The sequence below is a fragment of the Zootoca vivipara genome, chromosome 9, assembly GCF_963506605.1.
Source record: "Zootoca vivipara chromosome 9, rZooViv1.1, whole genome shotgun sequence".
NCBI classification, from domain to species: domain Eukaryota; kingdom Metazoa; phylum Chordata; class Lepidosauria; order Squamata; family Lacertidae; genus Zootoca; species Zootoca vivipara.
Window position 1 is genome coordinate 27,647,295 of NC_083284.1, and position 14,969 is coordinate 27,662,263.

The window sequence follows — 14,969 nt, forward strand, 5'->3', positions numbered from 1 at the left end:
CTGCTCCCCTTCCGAGTCCCCTCCTGCCACTAGGGTACCCGAGGGGCCCAGCACTCTAAAGGTTCCATTTTTGTGACTGGGTTTCCTTCTACCCCTACCCCTCCCCTCAGAACACCCCCTGCCACTGGGTGCAAAGAGTAAAGAGGGAGACAGGCAGCTCTCTGCCCAAACACCTCTTTAAACACAAAAAATATTAAAAACAAACTCTAAAATATTTCCTCAACCATTATTCTAATCCCTCCAGAAAACTCCTAACTCTAAACTTTTAAAGCACTCTCCTTCCCCCCTCCCAATGTCTTTTCCCCCAATTGGATCAGCATATCCTATAACAAGCCAAGATTCAGAAACCGTTATTCACCAACCAAAAACAGTCCTTAAACTAAAGTTTTCACCCCACACCAGTTCTTTCCCACTTCCAATTCCAGGCCTTTGTTCCCCCCTCTCCCTGCCTAACCCTTCCCTCACTAACACCACTCCACATTTCAGTCCCTCCAGGGTCCTCATTTCCTTCAATCTTCACTTCACTTTGCTTCTCCTTGTCGGCCTCGTCTCCTTGTTCGAATCTTTGTTTTTCATCATCCAACACATATTTATTTTGGTCCACATCAGTCTCCAAGTTCTCATCAAATTGTTGCTCCTTACACACAGTCTCAGAATCAAAATTGTCCTCTAAATCTTGTTCTTGCACCTCAATCTCCATTACTGTTGGATTCGAATATTGCCGTTCCTTGTAAATGTCTTCCCATATTCGTAGATAGTTCAGCACAGCCTCCTGGAAGGCTCGAGAAAACTTTGTTTTCATACTTCACTTAACCGCAGGCAGACAAGAGATAAGGGCCAAAGGATGCTGGAAAATTCCTCTCTAACACATTGCCGGCTCCATCTTGGCTGATCTTCTCCTTTGTCTTTAGCTCCATCATAAATCCAATTAGAATTCCAATTAAATTACTTCTAAATCATCTTCAATCAATTTTTACTGTCCACAACAATAAAATCAATTTTCTTAATCTTTTAGCCGTTTGACAGCTTTTTGACAGCTGTCAAAACACCTTCCCCCTTGTTACTGCTGAACCTCAAGGGGTACCGACCGGGGGCTGGGAAGGTTTGAAAAAGTCTTTCTTTCTCTCGGGTCCACAATCTAAAAGAAACTTTTCCCCTTTCGGCTTGAGATTATTTAATGCGCCTCCCGATTGGCCATTTGGAAGAGATCGGCTTCCGTTGTTTTGAAATCTCTTCCTATCTTCAGAATTGAAATTTTTTAAAGTCCAAATAAAGATTTGACTTACTTTATAGAAATCTTTTATTTTCTTGGAAGAATCCGCCGCTTGCAGGCTAAGGACTCGGAGCTTCACTTCAAGGAGGTAAGATGATACCCAAAAATGGCTCCCGCGACTCCACTCCGCTGGCTCTTGATCGCTCTACGGAGCTCTCGGGCAGCGGAGGAATCGCGTCCGGAGCAAACAGCTGGGCGGCTATGTCACCGGGACTCTCTACCCGGTGTTTTTTCGGGGAGTCCGCTCGCTCTGCGGACTTCCCCCCCCCCCACGAAGCCAGGGACTTCGGAGCGCGAAGTCCCTGCGTCCTTTTCCACTGGCGCGACGGACCGGAAGCCTGTATTAACAATTCTATATATATTTCATATCAAATTTGGACACAACACTACATTCCACAATGGGGAGTGTTCTTAGCAACATAGGGTATACAAATACCACACCTGTGCAAGGTAAAAGCCCCTTTTTGGGACCTCAAAACTCAGCCAGCAGACCCTGCCGTGCATGTGGGAAAAGAACCTACAGGAGAGGTAGAAAAACATTGTCCTCTAGCGGCGTCTATACTGTTAGGTAAAGGTAAAGGGACCCCTGACCATTAGGTCCAGTCGTGACCAACTCTGGGATTGCGTGCTCATCTCGCATTATTGGCCAAGGGAGCCGACGTATAGCTTCCAGGTCATGTGGCCAGCATGACAAAGCCACTTCTGGTGAACCAGAGCAGCACACAGAAACGCCGTTTACCTTCCCGCTGTAGCGGTTCCTATTTATCTACTTGCATTTTGACGTGCTTTCAAACTGCTAGGTTGGCAGGAGCTGGGACCGAGCAACAGGAGCTCACCCCGTCACAGGGATTCGAACCGCTGACCTTCTGATCAGCAAGCCCTAGGCTTAGTGGTTTAATCCACAGTGCCACCTGGGTCCCGCAATTAGCTGTTACTGCAGCTTAAAAAAGCTTCTTTGTGTGTTTGATGACCTTATATAATGTTGTATATATGTGACTCTAAAGCTTGGGTTCAATTTTATATCTGCTTACAGTGACTTCAAAAATGGTCAAAAAACTGATAAATAAAATTTTAAAAATCATTTTGTGCATGAGGTTTTTTTTATCAAATCTCTTATGATACAGTGGTACCTCGGTTTATGAACACAATTGGTTCCGGAAGTCTGTTCATAAACTGAAGCGTTAATAAACTGAAGTGAACTTTCCCATTGAAAGTAATGGAAAGTGGATTAATCCGTTCCAGACGGGTCCGCGGAGTACTCAACCTGAAGCGTACTTAACCCGAAGCATGGGTGTAATTGGTTCCGGAAGTCTGTTCATAAAATGAAGCGTTCATAAACTGAAGTGAACTTTCCCATTGAAAGTAATGGAATGTGAATTAATCCGTTCCAGATGGGTCCGCGGCGTTCATAAACCGAAAATTTGTAAACCGAGGTGTTCATAAACCGAGGTTCCACTGTACAGGGAAATGAGGTTGTAAAAAAGTCATCACCTTAATGTGCAATTGAAACAAGTGTTAACTTCATGAACATAGGTGAAGTAAAAATGGTTAAAATTTACCCACATCCTGTGAAGTTAAAACAAATTATTTCACATATAGAACTCTGCTATTGTGCTTGTATTATGAGCTGCCGCCCCATGTGGATTGCTCTATGTGTGAACCAGGTCTTAGAAGTGATCCATTTAAAGTGGTAGGTGCAAATGAGCCTAGTGTCTTAGGCTACTTATGCTGGCAAACAGCTGTTAAAACATTTGTAACAGTTTTTCTGGAAGCAGTTAATCCATTGTTGGAAAATAAAAAGTCATTTAAAAAGCAGTTAAAATGCATATAAAAGCTAGTTCTAAAGAGCTTTAACAAGCATTTAAAAATGAACATGAAGTCTGCAACACTAAACTTGCTTGCATGTAGTGCCTACTGAAATAATTTTACTTGCTTTTAAGTAAACAGGGATATGATTGTGTTGCAGCAGATGGCTTTAAAATGGACAGTTTCCAGTAAGTATCTAAATTAAATACAGATTAAGAGAATTAATAGAGGGAAAATATAATCACTGTTTGTAGAGTTTTGCCTGACAATGAAAACACCCCTGTAACCTGTTTCGTATCTCTCTGGGAAGCCATAAAGGAATTTTTAAAGTGAGTAAATGTTTAATTAGGAGCTGTTAGGAACATTAGGTAGCTTGAAATATTTCCACAAACCATTTCTTAAGAAGATAGCACACTTGGGATTCTGTCGTTCGCTGTAATTTTTAAAGGGTGATGGTGGTAGATTTCTGTAGAGGACCATAAATTTTATAAGTTGACTGCACAGTTTGAGGGTTTGGACACTTAGTGAATTAAAAGTATTGTTATAGGATTGAAGTTTAGTTTGAATGGTGCCTATAGGTCCCAACAATGACAGATTCTGTATCTGCAAGGTTGTAGAAGGGACAGAACCTACTAAACTGGTCAAACTAATCTCTTTGTTAAAATAATGGCCCTAGCTGGGCCTGTAATCACCTGCATGTGCATTAGTAATACTGGGCCATGTTGCCCTAGAGACATTAGATGATAATGTTCTTTCAGAAGAGGATAAGCCTCTTCCTCCCTTAACCCGGCTGGATGCCATACCATCCTATTGGTAGGAGAACAACAATGAGTGAGAGAGGTAGCCTTCAGGGGTCAGCAAACTTTTTCAACAGGGGACCGGTCCACTGTCCCTCAGACCTTGTGGGGGGCTGGACTATATTTTTTTTAAAAAAATGAACGAATTCCTATGCCCCACAAATAACCCACAGATGCATTTTAAATAAAAGGACACATTCTACTCATGTACCGTGTTTCTCATATTTTAAGGCATCCCTACAAAATAAGGCATGGCAGGATTTTCCTGAGGTGGAAAAATATAAGGCATACCTCGAAAATAAGCCGTACCGGGTGGTGGAAGAAGGTCTGTGGCAAAGAAGGGTTGCTGCTGCCGCGTTAACCCCCGAGACCTGGCTGCAGCCTCAGCGCGCAGCGCGTGCAGCCCCAGAACCCGGCTGTAGCCTTTGCGCGCGGACACCCGGGACCTGGCTGCAGCCTCTGCCTGCCGCGCGCGCAGCCCCAGGACCCGGCTGCAGCCTCTGCCTTCCGCGCGCGCAGCCCCAGGACCCGGCTGCAGCCTCTGCCTGCCGCGCACGCGGCCCCAGGACCCTGCTGCAGCCTCTGCCTGCCGCGCGCGAAGACCCGGTGGGAGCAGGTCTGTGGTCTGTACAGATACCGGAACCGGTACTTATTTTTTAATTAAGACATCCCTTGAAAATAAGCCATGCTGTGTTTTTTTCAGGAAAAAATTAATATAAGACATGACTTATAATATGAGAAACACGGTAAAAATATGCTGATTCCTGAACTGTCTGCGGGCTGGATTTAGAAGGCGATTGGGCCGCATCCGGCCCCCGGGCCTTAGTTTGGGGACCCCTGGGCCCTGGGCTTAAGGTGGAAGCAAAGGAGACACAAAGGCTAGACTTATTCTGTGTGCTGAAACCAAAGCTATGGCTTTGGGGACCACCATTGAAACATAATTGATAAGCAAGATCTGTTGGAATGTTAATGCTGTGAGCCTGTCCATCTTATGTTCAGGTTGTTTATATGTCTAAATTAAACCATATATTCCAATGACATCAGAGTCTCCAACAACTTTCATTCCATGGAAACCAAACACTGAGTAAGCACTGGAACACCTAGGAGGTTAGAGATTGGGATACAAAAAACAATATAATTATGCTATGTGGTTTCACATTATGAAATGGATCATGTTTCCTTTTCTCCAGAAACATGCATGTTTATTTCCTGCTTTAAATACAACTTCTTTATTATGTGATTTCTCATAAATCAGCAAACAAATACTGTACATCACATTTTAAAACATTAAATCTCAGCAAAGGCTTTCCAAACTGCTGATAATTCCTATCTTCTTAATAGAGGACAGGATTTGGAACTACCGTAATGGTTTTCCTTAGGCCACTGTGTGATCAGCAACTACAAAAGCATGTTTTTCTGCTTGTGTAAAAATAAAATAAAAGGCAGTGTCAATATTTTTTGTTCTGTCAGCTTTAAATGGAAATCTGAATGCATTTAGACAAAAGCTGCAATCCTGTACCCGTTTCTCTCACTGAAAATAATGGGATTGATTTATGAGTGCATTTATATAGGTGCATATACTGAAAACTGCCAAAAAAAAGACTAAAAAAGTATCCTACCTATGTTTACAGCCTCCATTAAATTACTGAAAAATATGAAGGTGGCTTTTAACCAGTTTTCTTCTTATGTGTCAATTTCTCTTTCCTTAACTGATACTACATCAGTTGTGGTTTCTTTTTCTTACATAATTGTTGCACAATAGCTGAATATGTCTAAATAAATTTCAATCAGTGAGTAGGCTATGAAGCATGCACCAATATGTTTATACAGTATAGTTCTATTAATACAAATACTCAGAAGAACTGTTTATAAAAGCAAACATAGAAAGTAGAGAAAACCTTTCAACAACTTATCTTTAGTATACAAAATAGCATTTAGAAATGAAAATATAGACTCTGCCCCCATGAAAGCATACCCACACACACTCTGAAATTTACACACACATAGCCCGAGCCATCTGTTGCTATATATTTTTCATGTGTTTTAACATTTTTGTTTTAGAACGTAAATGGCAAGTAAAATGTCAGGTTACCCAGAAAATAATAATAGGCATGACAACCAAATGTGAGCTCAGCTTGTTTATCTAGAAAATAGTTCACAGGATAGCAGCATCCTTCTACGTTGGTGATGTTATTGTCTGTTTCTTTTACCATTATATATAGTATATACAAAGCAGTATATACAAAGAGAAAAACAAGCAATAACAACAAAATAAGTTCAGCACATGGAAGCTTTTGATAACAGACTAAAGAACAAGAAAAAAACACCAGGAGTGAAGGAAATAGAATTACAAGAATGTATCCTTCCACAATGGTTAATTGAGATCTGGTTTTAACTTTTTAACTGGTTCTTATTGAATGGTTTTATGTTTTTATTGCTGTAATCTGGTTTGATTTTTTTTTATCACACAGTGGTATACAAATGTTTCTATAAATGAATCAAAAGAAATAAAATTATAAATGGGGTATAAAAGCACAACTTACATTGCACATTGGAGAGGAAAAAAATTAAGCTCTCTATTCATAAAAATATTTTTATCATAAAAATATCATAAAAAAAACAACAACAGCCTTAGTCCAGTATACCTGAAGGAGCGTCTCCACTTCCATCGTTCTGCCCGAACAATGAGGTGCAGTGCCGAGGGCCTTCTGGCGGTTCCCTCACTGTGAGAAGCCAAGTTACAGGGAACCAGGCAGAGGGCCTTCTTGGTAGTGGCACTCGCCCTGTGGAACGCCCTCCCACCAGATGTCAAAGAGAAAACAACCACCAGACTTTTAGAGGACATCTGAAGGCAGCCCTGTTTAGGGAAGCTTTTAATGTTTAATAAATTGTTGTATTTTAATATTTCTGTTGGAAGCCGCCCAGAGTGGCTGGGGAGGCCCGGCCAGATGGGCGGGGTGTTAATATATTATTATTATTATTATTATTATTATTATTATTATTATTATTATTTATATATCACTGTATCACAAAAATATATCACAGTGGTTTACAAAAATACAAAAGCATAAAACTAGACAATAACATCATAACACATTAAAAACAAGTTAAAAGCAAAAGGAAATTAAAAAACAAACAAACATTAATAGTCTATTGTGGGGGGTGTACTCTTAATTGCTTGCATAGGCCTGAATAGAAATGTTTTCAGCAGGCATGAAAAAGTTCACATAGAAGTCTTGCCAGATGCCACTAAAAAAAACCAGACTGTGAAGGGAATTGCCTATGTAACTGCATTGTTATATTTTTAATAAATAACTATGAAACAGGGGTTATATTTTCAAAGAGACGCGCAGGATTTTATCAGCACCATGACCCTTATTGATTTTAGTGAGGATCATGTGGTTTAAAATCTGCATAACCTTCAAAGTTTACTGAAAATTGCAAAGTCCATGCTGAAGCCTAACCAACAACTGTCTCAACTAGAGTGCTGGTTCTTCAAACTGGTTTAAAATTCTTGCTCAGTCATGAGTCCAGTAATCAGGGTAGAATTTGATGTAATTATTTTAGTCTGTTTGGTCTCAATGAGTTGCATGCCTGAGATCATTGTTGAAATATTTTTTTTAAAAAAAATTCTCCAGTAGCACCTTAGAGACCAGCTAAGTTTGTTCTTGGTATAAGCTTTCATGTGCATGCACACTTCTTCAGATACACACTGTATCTGGCAAGCTTATACCACAAAACACAAAAGCTTATACCAAGAACAAACTGAGTTGGTCTCTAAGGTGCTACTGGACAATTTTTAATTTTTTAATATATTTTGACTGCGTCAGACCAACACGGCTACCTACCTGAATCTGAGACCATTGTGTTAGTCTGCCTCATGGTTGGCAAAACTTATTTGCCTTGAAGAAATGGCCTGGTTAGTGGCCTTTCTCATTCCTGCTTTTACCACCCAGTAAGCTCTCTGAGGAGGGATACCACTTGAAAGGCACTGTGGCCCAGGAACGATACACTGAGGGCTTGGGCACACTTTGTCCAAAGCCCCCCACCCCACCCCACCCTGACATTTTCAGCCTGATCAGGTGTGGAAGTTAGTAATTTTGTTGGAGAAAGTTCAAGAATTGTCTGTAAATCAGACACATTTAATCAGTTATATCTGACTTGACCTGCCCCTTTTTCTGGAAGAAAAGTACCTAGCTGAATGCATTTATCACTTCAAGGACTATTTCAATGTGTTTTACATTGGGCAGATTTAGTTTGCAATCCTATGTCCACTTACCTGGATGTAAGCCTCATTGAACTCATTTGAACTTACTCCCTAGTAGACATGAATAGAATTGTGCTGTTAAGACTATTTTTTGGACTGTCTAGTCTAGTCTAGTGGGAACACCTGCTGTCTCGGAGCAAGATTACAAAGGAGTCAGCAAATGTCTTTTATATCAAAAACTGCTGCAAATTTGGAAGGCCTGTATCTGAATCAACTTGCTGAATTCCTGTTTTGCCAAGGTTTATCTGCCCCCAACCTTTGCATTCCTGATTAACTGCAACAGTCCATGTACTTCAGCATGCATTAAATTCATGTACTACTGTTTATGCTGACAGCTAAAATAAATGGCTTCCAAAATAGCCAAGTGAGACTGTAGATTAGATTCAAGTAGTTGCAGAATAAGCTTTTTGTGCATATTTTAGCATAATCTTCTCCTTTTACACAAAACATATGAGGCTGTGATCCAGATGACTAATAGTATCCTTCTTACAGAAAAGGTCCTCCTTATATTCCTACAATTGGCGTTGTATAATTATCAAGCTGTTTGGGCTGCAACAACAGTAAAAGAACATTGCTCTTGTTGCTCTGAGAGAAATGACTGTGTATGCCTCTTAGAAAAAAGAAAAGGGCATCTTCTGCATAAATAACATGATTATGTATGTACCTGATTAATTTTTAATTTATATCTGTTTCAGGCTCTGCTTGATACTCAGAACCTTCTGAGAGCTCAAATTGCAAATTTCACTTTCAACCTGGGATTTTCAGGGAAATTTTACCACACAGGTAAGGAGGGGAAACCAGCAAAATTGGTCTCAAAAATTTTGTGTCTTTGCAGTGCATGGAGCTGAAATTGATTTTGGTGTTGCAGCTTTGTGCTATAAAACGAAATGAAATGAGAGTGAAGAACTCTCAGAGCCTGAGGGAAGAAGAAATCTTCCTTCAGGAGGATAAAACCAGAAAACCAATCAACTCTTCCTTATGTTGTGAATTTTACAAAGTGAGTTAGTCTGGCACTCAAATCCCAAACATTTTCAGTGTTGTATCAGTTTGTATGGCTGGAGTATTATCCACTGTAATGTCATAACTCTGACATTCTGGTACTGCAGCAATTCCACTATCTCAGGGTGCACCTACAAGTTCCTTGCAATTAGCTAATGAGCTCCAACTATCATTTTGGGATTCACCAGCCAAATTCTGGACAGCTGCTATTGAGAATTCCTTTCTGTATCTTAAAATCTTGGCCTTAATTAAGATGCTGAAGTTTGACCTGGTATGCAAGTTCAGCACAAATGGAAAAAGCTGTTTTCCTTGACATTATGTAATACTTTGCTGAATAGTGTTATGCAGATTGATGCAACTGTGTAGTGATAGACTGGGAGATTCCATGTGAAACCCAGTCAAATTTGTAAAGTGCATTAAATTGTAAACCAGTTATCAGCGCTGGCCATCAACCAGCTTTAAGCTGCAATCCTAGTACACACTTGGGTTTAAATCTCAATAGAACTCATTTGGCTTTACATCTGCATTCATAGGATTGCACTGTAATAATAATTACAGGGGTACCTTGGTTCTCAAACTTAATCCGTTCCCTGAAGTCCGTTCCAAAACCAAAGCATTCCCAAACCAAGGTGCGCTTTCCCATGGAAAGTAATCCAAAATGGATTAATCCATTCCAGACTTTTAAAAACAACCCCTAAAACAGCAATTTAACATCAATTTTACTCTCTAACGAGACCATTGATCCATAAAATGAAGGCAATAAATAATGTACTGCAGTCACACAATCAATCAGTAGCTGTACTGGTTTCCACACAGTCACAGTCATAAAACAAAAAGAGCCGCAAAAATAGAAACGCGAAATAAATAGCAAAAACAGGCAGACTTCAGTGTAACATTCAAAACGGAAGTGTGGAACTCAAAACGCGAGCATGTTCAGCTTTCGAAAATGTTCACATACCAGAACACTTACTTCTGGGTTTGCAGTGTTTGGGTTCCAAGTTGTTTGAGTACCAAGGCATTTGAGAACTGTAGTCATAACTGTTATAGGATACAGTAACTCTGCAGCTCTTCCAATGCTGATATTGAATACTGGATTTCTCTCTCTCTCTGCCCCTTACATTATTTATTGATTTACATTTATATCCCAGCTTTCCTCCAAGGATGTCAAGGTGGCAAACCTAGTTTTCTTCACCTCATGTTATTCTCACAACAACCCTGAGTCCTTTCTTTTGTTGTTCTTTTTCTGTTTTGGCTAACCTTCACTGGTTGTTTTGTGAAATAATCCTGGCAGGGATTACTGTGGTCATGGGGCCATCATGATATCCACAGCCCTGCTGCACACACTGGTTGAGGCAGAAGGTGGTATTGGAGGAATAGGGAGATTGTTTTTCCAGCCAGCTTTCATGTGCCATGTCACACATTTATCCATAATGTTACTGTTATCTGAGATGCATGTTCCCTTTTTGTAATCAGCAGCAAGAAGGTCATTCTACTGTAAACTGGAGTATCTGATTGCCATTTGCTGCAATTCAGCAGTAAAACACAGGCTTTCCTGGGAAAGGGCCAGGACCTGGGGGGGGGGGTGCTCAGACATGGAGCTTTGAAGCCCAGAGCTGTGCCTAGAAACACGGCACAAAAGGAATTACTAAAAGTTGCAAAGTCCATTTTGTCCATCTCCAGCTGTAATGGGAAATGCTTTTAATGTAACTGTCACTTGACACTGCAATATATCTTCTTCTTCTTCTTCTTCTTCTTCTTCTTCTTCTTCTTCTTCTTCTTCTTCCACCTTTTTCCCTGACAGGGACTCAAGGTGGCTTACAGCTAAAATAGGAACAGCTAAAAACATAGGGGAAAGAAATCATTAAAAAATATAAACATTAATAGGGTGTGTGAAATATATATTAAAGGCAGATAAGTGGTGCTGTGGTCTAAACCACTGAGCCTTGGAAGGCTGGCAGTTTGAATCCGCGGGACGAACCTCCAGATGGTCCCCACTCCCCCATTTTGAGGGTGTTGGGTGGTGAAAGGCCAGAAGAGAAAGAGGAAGTTCTATTGCTTAAGTGTACCCGCGGCATTGAATGCAGCCCATTGCCATCGCCTTCTGGTGCAGAAGGAGAAATGGAGTGCTGAAAATGCTAAATACTGACTCAGCTATGAATGTCAGACTGTGCAAAAAAAAAAAGCCAGTCAAGATGGACCCCAGTTTACCATACTCTCACCAATAGAAACAGTTTGTAAAATGGCTGCTGTGCTGAGAAGCAGGGAAAGGAGTAGTTAATTTGCATCGTAGCTGCCATATTGTCCAATGACAAAAGTCATTGGTTTTAATGAACTCCTAAAATCTAATGATCCCAAGCAGCCTATGGCATCATTTCAGCTGCCTGAAATGCTGTTTCAGTTCTAAAAACCACTTGCTGCTCCCTGACTCAAACAGCACCAGAAGAAAAAGAAGAAGTTTTATCAATAGAAAGGCAGAAGTTGTATGTATGAGGCTGTATATACCACACCAGATAAATCAGGATCTTAAATAAACAGCCACAGCAAACAAAAACAAAATAGATTGTTCATTTGTAAGGCTCAGAAACTGGTACCATTATTAATAATGGCACCAAATAAAATTAATGTAACATCTCACCAGTTCGGGGAGCTACCTGATTTATTATGCCACAAAGAAGTTTCCAGAATACTTGGCTAGAGCACTGGTGAATCTCATGGGGAAGAATTTCCCATAAATGTGGAGCAGTTACCAATGATCGCTTTGAACATGTTGTTCAAACACAGGTGTTATTAAGACAATGCTTATGCTCAGTCTTACGGATGGTGAGGAGGCACAACATCTTTCACCAGGATAAGACACCCATTGGTTTTGACTGCTTTGCTACACTGTGAATAAAGTGGCCGCCAGTGGAATAGCTGTTGCATAAATGGGCTGTCACAAATTGCTATCACCTTCTTTATTCAATTAAAACCTTATGTCCAAACACTCAAGAAAGGTAGTGCTCCTTACCTTGTTTGTTGTGCACATATAATAGGATCCAACAACTCATTCTTCTGCCCTGACCCTCAGCACTATTAATCAGTCACATTGGGAAGTATAGCTACAAGCGGAAATTGCTCACCAGACACACAGTTTGACTTCTTGGACATTACTGTCTTACCCTGTCCCTGGCCTCAAACTCTGTAGCATTCTTATGTAAATTGTGCTAATTCTGGATTGCTCACAGCTCTGCTTGTCTTAGAATCCTTTGCCTGGCAAAATGAAATCCCATCCTCCAGGTTTTTGCCAGTTTTCTAGATGTTAGTCTTAAGTTCCTCTGGAAAGATCCACACCCCATCCCTTAAATTCGCGTGAGTGATTTTGTAAATACTGTATGCAGCCACAATGTTTTTAATGCCACTTCTTTTCCAAATCTGCACCTGGGTGCTTGAAGTAATTTTTTCTTCCAGACCTGGAATAAATCATATTTCAAGCACCTTATTTTTATTTTTGCTCTTTCCCCCCCCTGTTAATGGTGCTTTCTCAGTTTTGTGGTTGGTTTTCTGGGCAAGTCCCTAGCCACATAGACCAGGGGTGTCAAACTCAAATTCACCGGGGGCCGCATCAGCAGTTTGGTCACCCTCAAAGGGCCGGTTGTATCTGTAGGACTATGTGTCCACTCTTTATTATCATAAATTATTGTCACTGCATTCAATTATTACTTTTTTTGTAATAATGTAAGTAATAACTAGCTCTGAAAGCAGAAACATAGTCAGAATAATGGCAAGTAGATATTCAAATGTACAATTATTGTACAATTTATTGAAAAATGATTTTTGGTAACTGCACTGGGTGGTGGAGGCTCGCTAGGGTTTCATGCAGGAGCTTTGCAGAGCTACTGGTACCTGGAGATGCTGGGGTCCTTCTGCATGCAGGACAAATGTTCTGCCAGTGAGCCACCACCCTTCACCAAAGGGACTGGCTGAGGTTGACTCACTGGAGCTGCTCTCCTGGTTCCAGGGTTTAAGGGCCAGAAGTATAAAGCAGCATCCTATGTTTCTGAGGAGAGGGAGAGGGAGAGGGAGGGGAGGGGAGGGAGGGAGGGAGTGAGGATGGAAGGAAGGAAGAAAAGAGGGAGTGGGAGGGAGAGAGGAAGGAAGGAAATAGGGGAGAGAAAGAAGAGTAGGAAATAAGGAAGGGAATAAAGAAGGAAAGAAAAAGAAAGAGGGAGAAAAGACAGAAAGGGAGAAAGAAGGAAGGAAGTAGAGAGGGAAAGAAAGAATAAGAATGAGGGAGAGGAAGAAAGATGGGAAGGAAGGAAGGAAGGAAGGAAGGAAGGAAGGAAGGAAGGAAGGAAGGAAAGAGGGAGCAGGAGGGAGAGAGGAAGGAAAGAGGGGAGAGAAGGAAAGAAAAAGAAAGAGGGAGAGAAGACGGAAAGGGAGAAAGAAAGAAGGAAGTAGAGAGGGAAAGAAAGAATAAGAATGAGGGAGAGGAAGAAAGATGGGAAGGAAGGAAGGAAGGAAGGAAGGAAGGAAGGAAGGAAGGAAGGAAGGAAGGAAGGAAAGAGGGAGTAGGAGGGAGAGAGGAAGGAAAGAGGGGAGAGAAAGAAGAGTAGGAAAGAAGGAAGGGAATAAAGAAGGAAAGAAAAAGAAAGACGGAGAGAAGATAGAGATAAAGAAGGAAGGAGAGGGAAAGAAAGAATAAGAACAAGAGAGAGGAAGAAAGAAAGGGAAGGGGGGGTCGCCGCCTTGATTCAGCGCCAGAAAAGAGCGCGAAGGGACCCAGGGGCAAAAAGCATTTCCCGTGCAGTGTGAGGCAGCGGGTGTCCATTTTAGCAGACGTGCGTAAAGCCTCAGAATTGCACGTTCATGAGGCTGAGCCGCTGCTGAGCTCACGTTCATGAGGCTGAGCCGCGGCAGGAGGAGGAGGAGGTGAGGCAAGAGGAGGAGGAGGAGGCTTGTCGGGTCGGTGCCCGGCAGCACCGTACGGAGAGTGCCGAGCCTCTGGGACGCAGCAGTGCTCTGTAGCACTTTGAATCCTCCTCCTCCTCCACACGGCGCTGCTGGGTGCTTTGTCTGTGCTTCAGCAGCAGCAGCAGCCATTTCCAGGCGCCGAGCCGTGGCAGGAGGAGGAGGATTCAAAGTGCTACAGAGCACTGCTGCGTCGCAGAGGCTAGGGACTCTCCATGCGGCGCTGCCGGGCGCTGACCCGGCAAGCTGCCACCTCCTTCTCCTGCTGTGGCTCGGGGCGCTCCACGCAGCGCTGCTCCGGCCGCCTTTCTACCTCCCCCAGGCCCCAGCTGTTTGTCGGTGCTTTGTCGGCGCGGTGGTTCAGCAGCAAGGTCCTGCTGGCTGGGTCCCGCTGGCTGGGGCGCTCGGTGGGCCACATGATGAGGCCTGGCGGGCCGGATTTGGCCCCCGGGCCTTGAGTTTGACACCCGTGACATAGACGCTTCATTAACTACGTGCCTTGAGTGACTTGACCAGATGAATTGCCTTCTGTGTTTAGCTGTTGGTTGCTTGTGAGGCTGGGTTGATCTTCCTGCCAGAATTTGTTGTGATCTAATTTAAAGTTCATTGTGCTTTTCTCAAATATTTGTTAAAGAATTTTTTTAATGAAATGGAAAAGTTATTCTATGATTCTATTTATTTCTGCAGGAACTGTAGAGGAAGACGAAGGCGATGATCTATTACTGGGGTCTGTGGATGAATTTTGGTGGTTCCCTCATATGTGGAGTCACATGCAGCCTCATCTCTTCCACAATGAATCATCCCTGGTAGAACAGATGATCCTCAACAAAAAATTTGCCTTAGTGAGTTTAATTCATATACTGTGGATTTGGCAGTTTTG

The 14,969-nt window shown here is 42.0% G+C and overlaps 1 protein-coding gene across 1 annotated transcript in view; it reads left to right on the forward strand.

Moving 5' to 3' along the window:
• LOC118083364 (bifunctional heparan sulfate N-deacetylase/N-sulfotransferase 3) overlaps positions 1 to 14,969 on the forward strand; it is a 75,507-nt gene that overhangs the window by 19,851 nt on the left and 40,687 nt on the right. Inside the window, 2 exon segments of the mRNA XM_035111661.2 lie at positions 8,839 to 8,926; positions 14,777 to 14,931. Of these exon segments, the coding sequence (XP_034967552.2) occupies positions 8,839 to 8,926; positions 14,777 to 14,931 (243 nt within the window).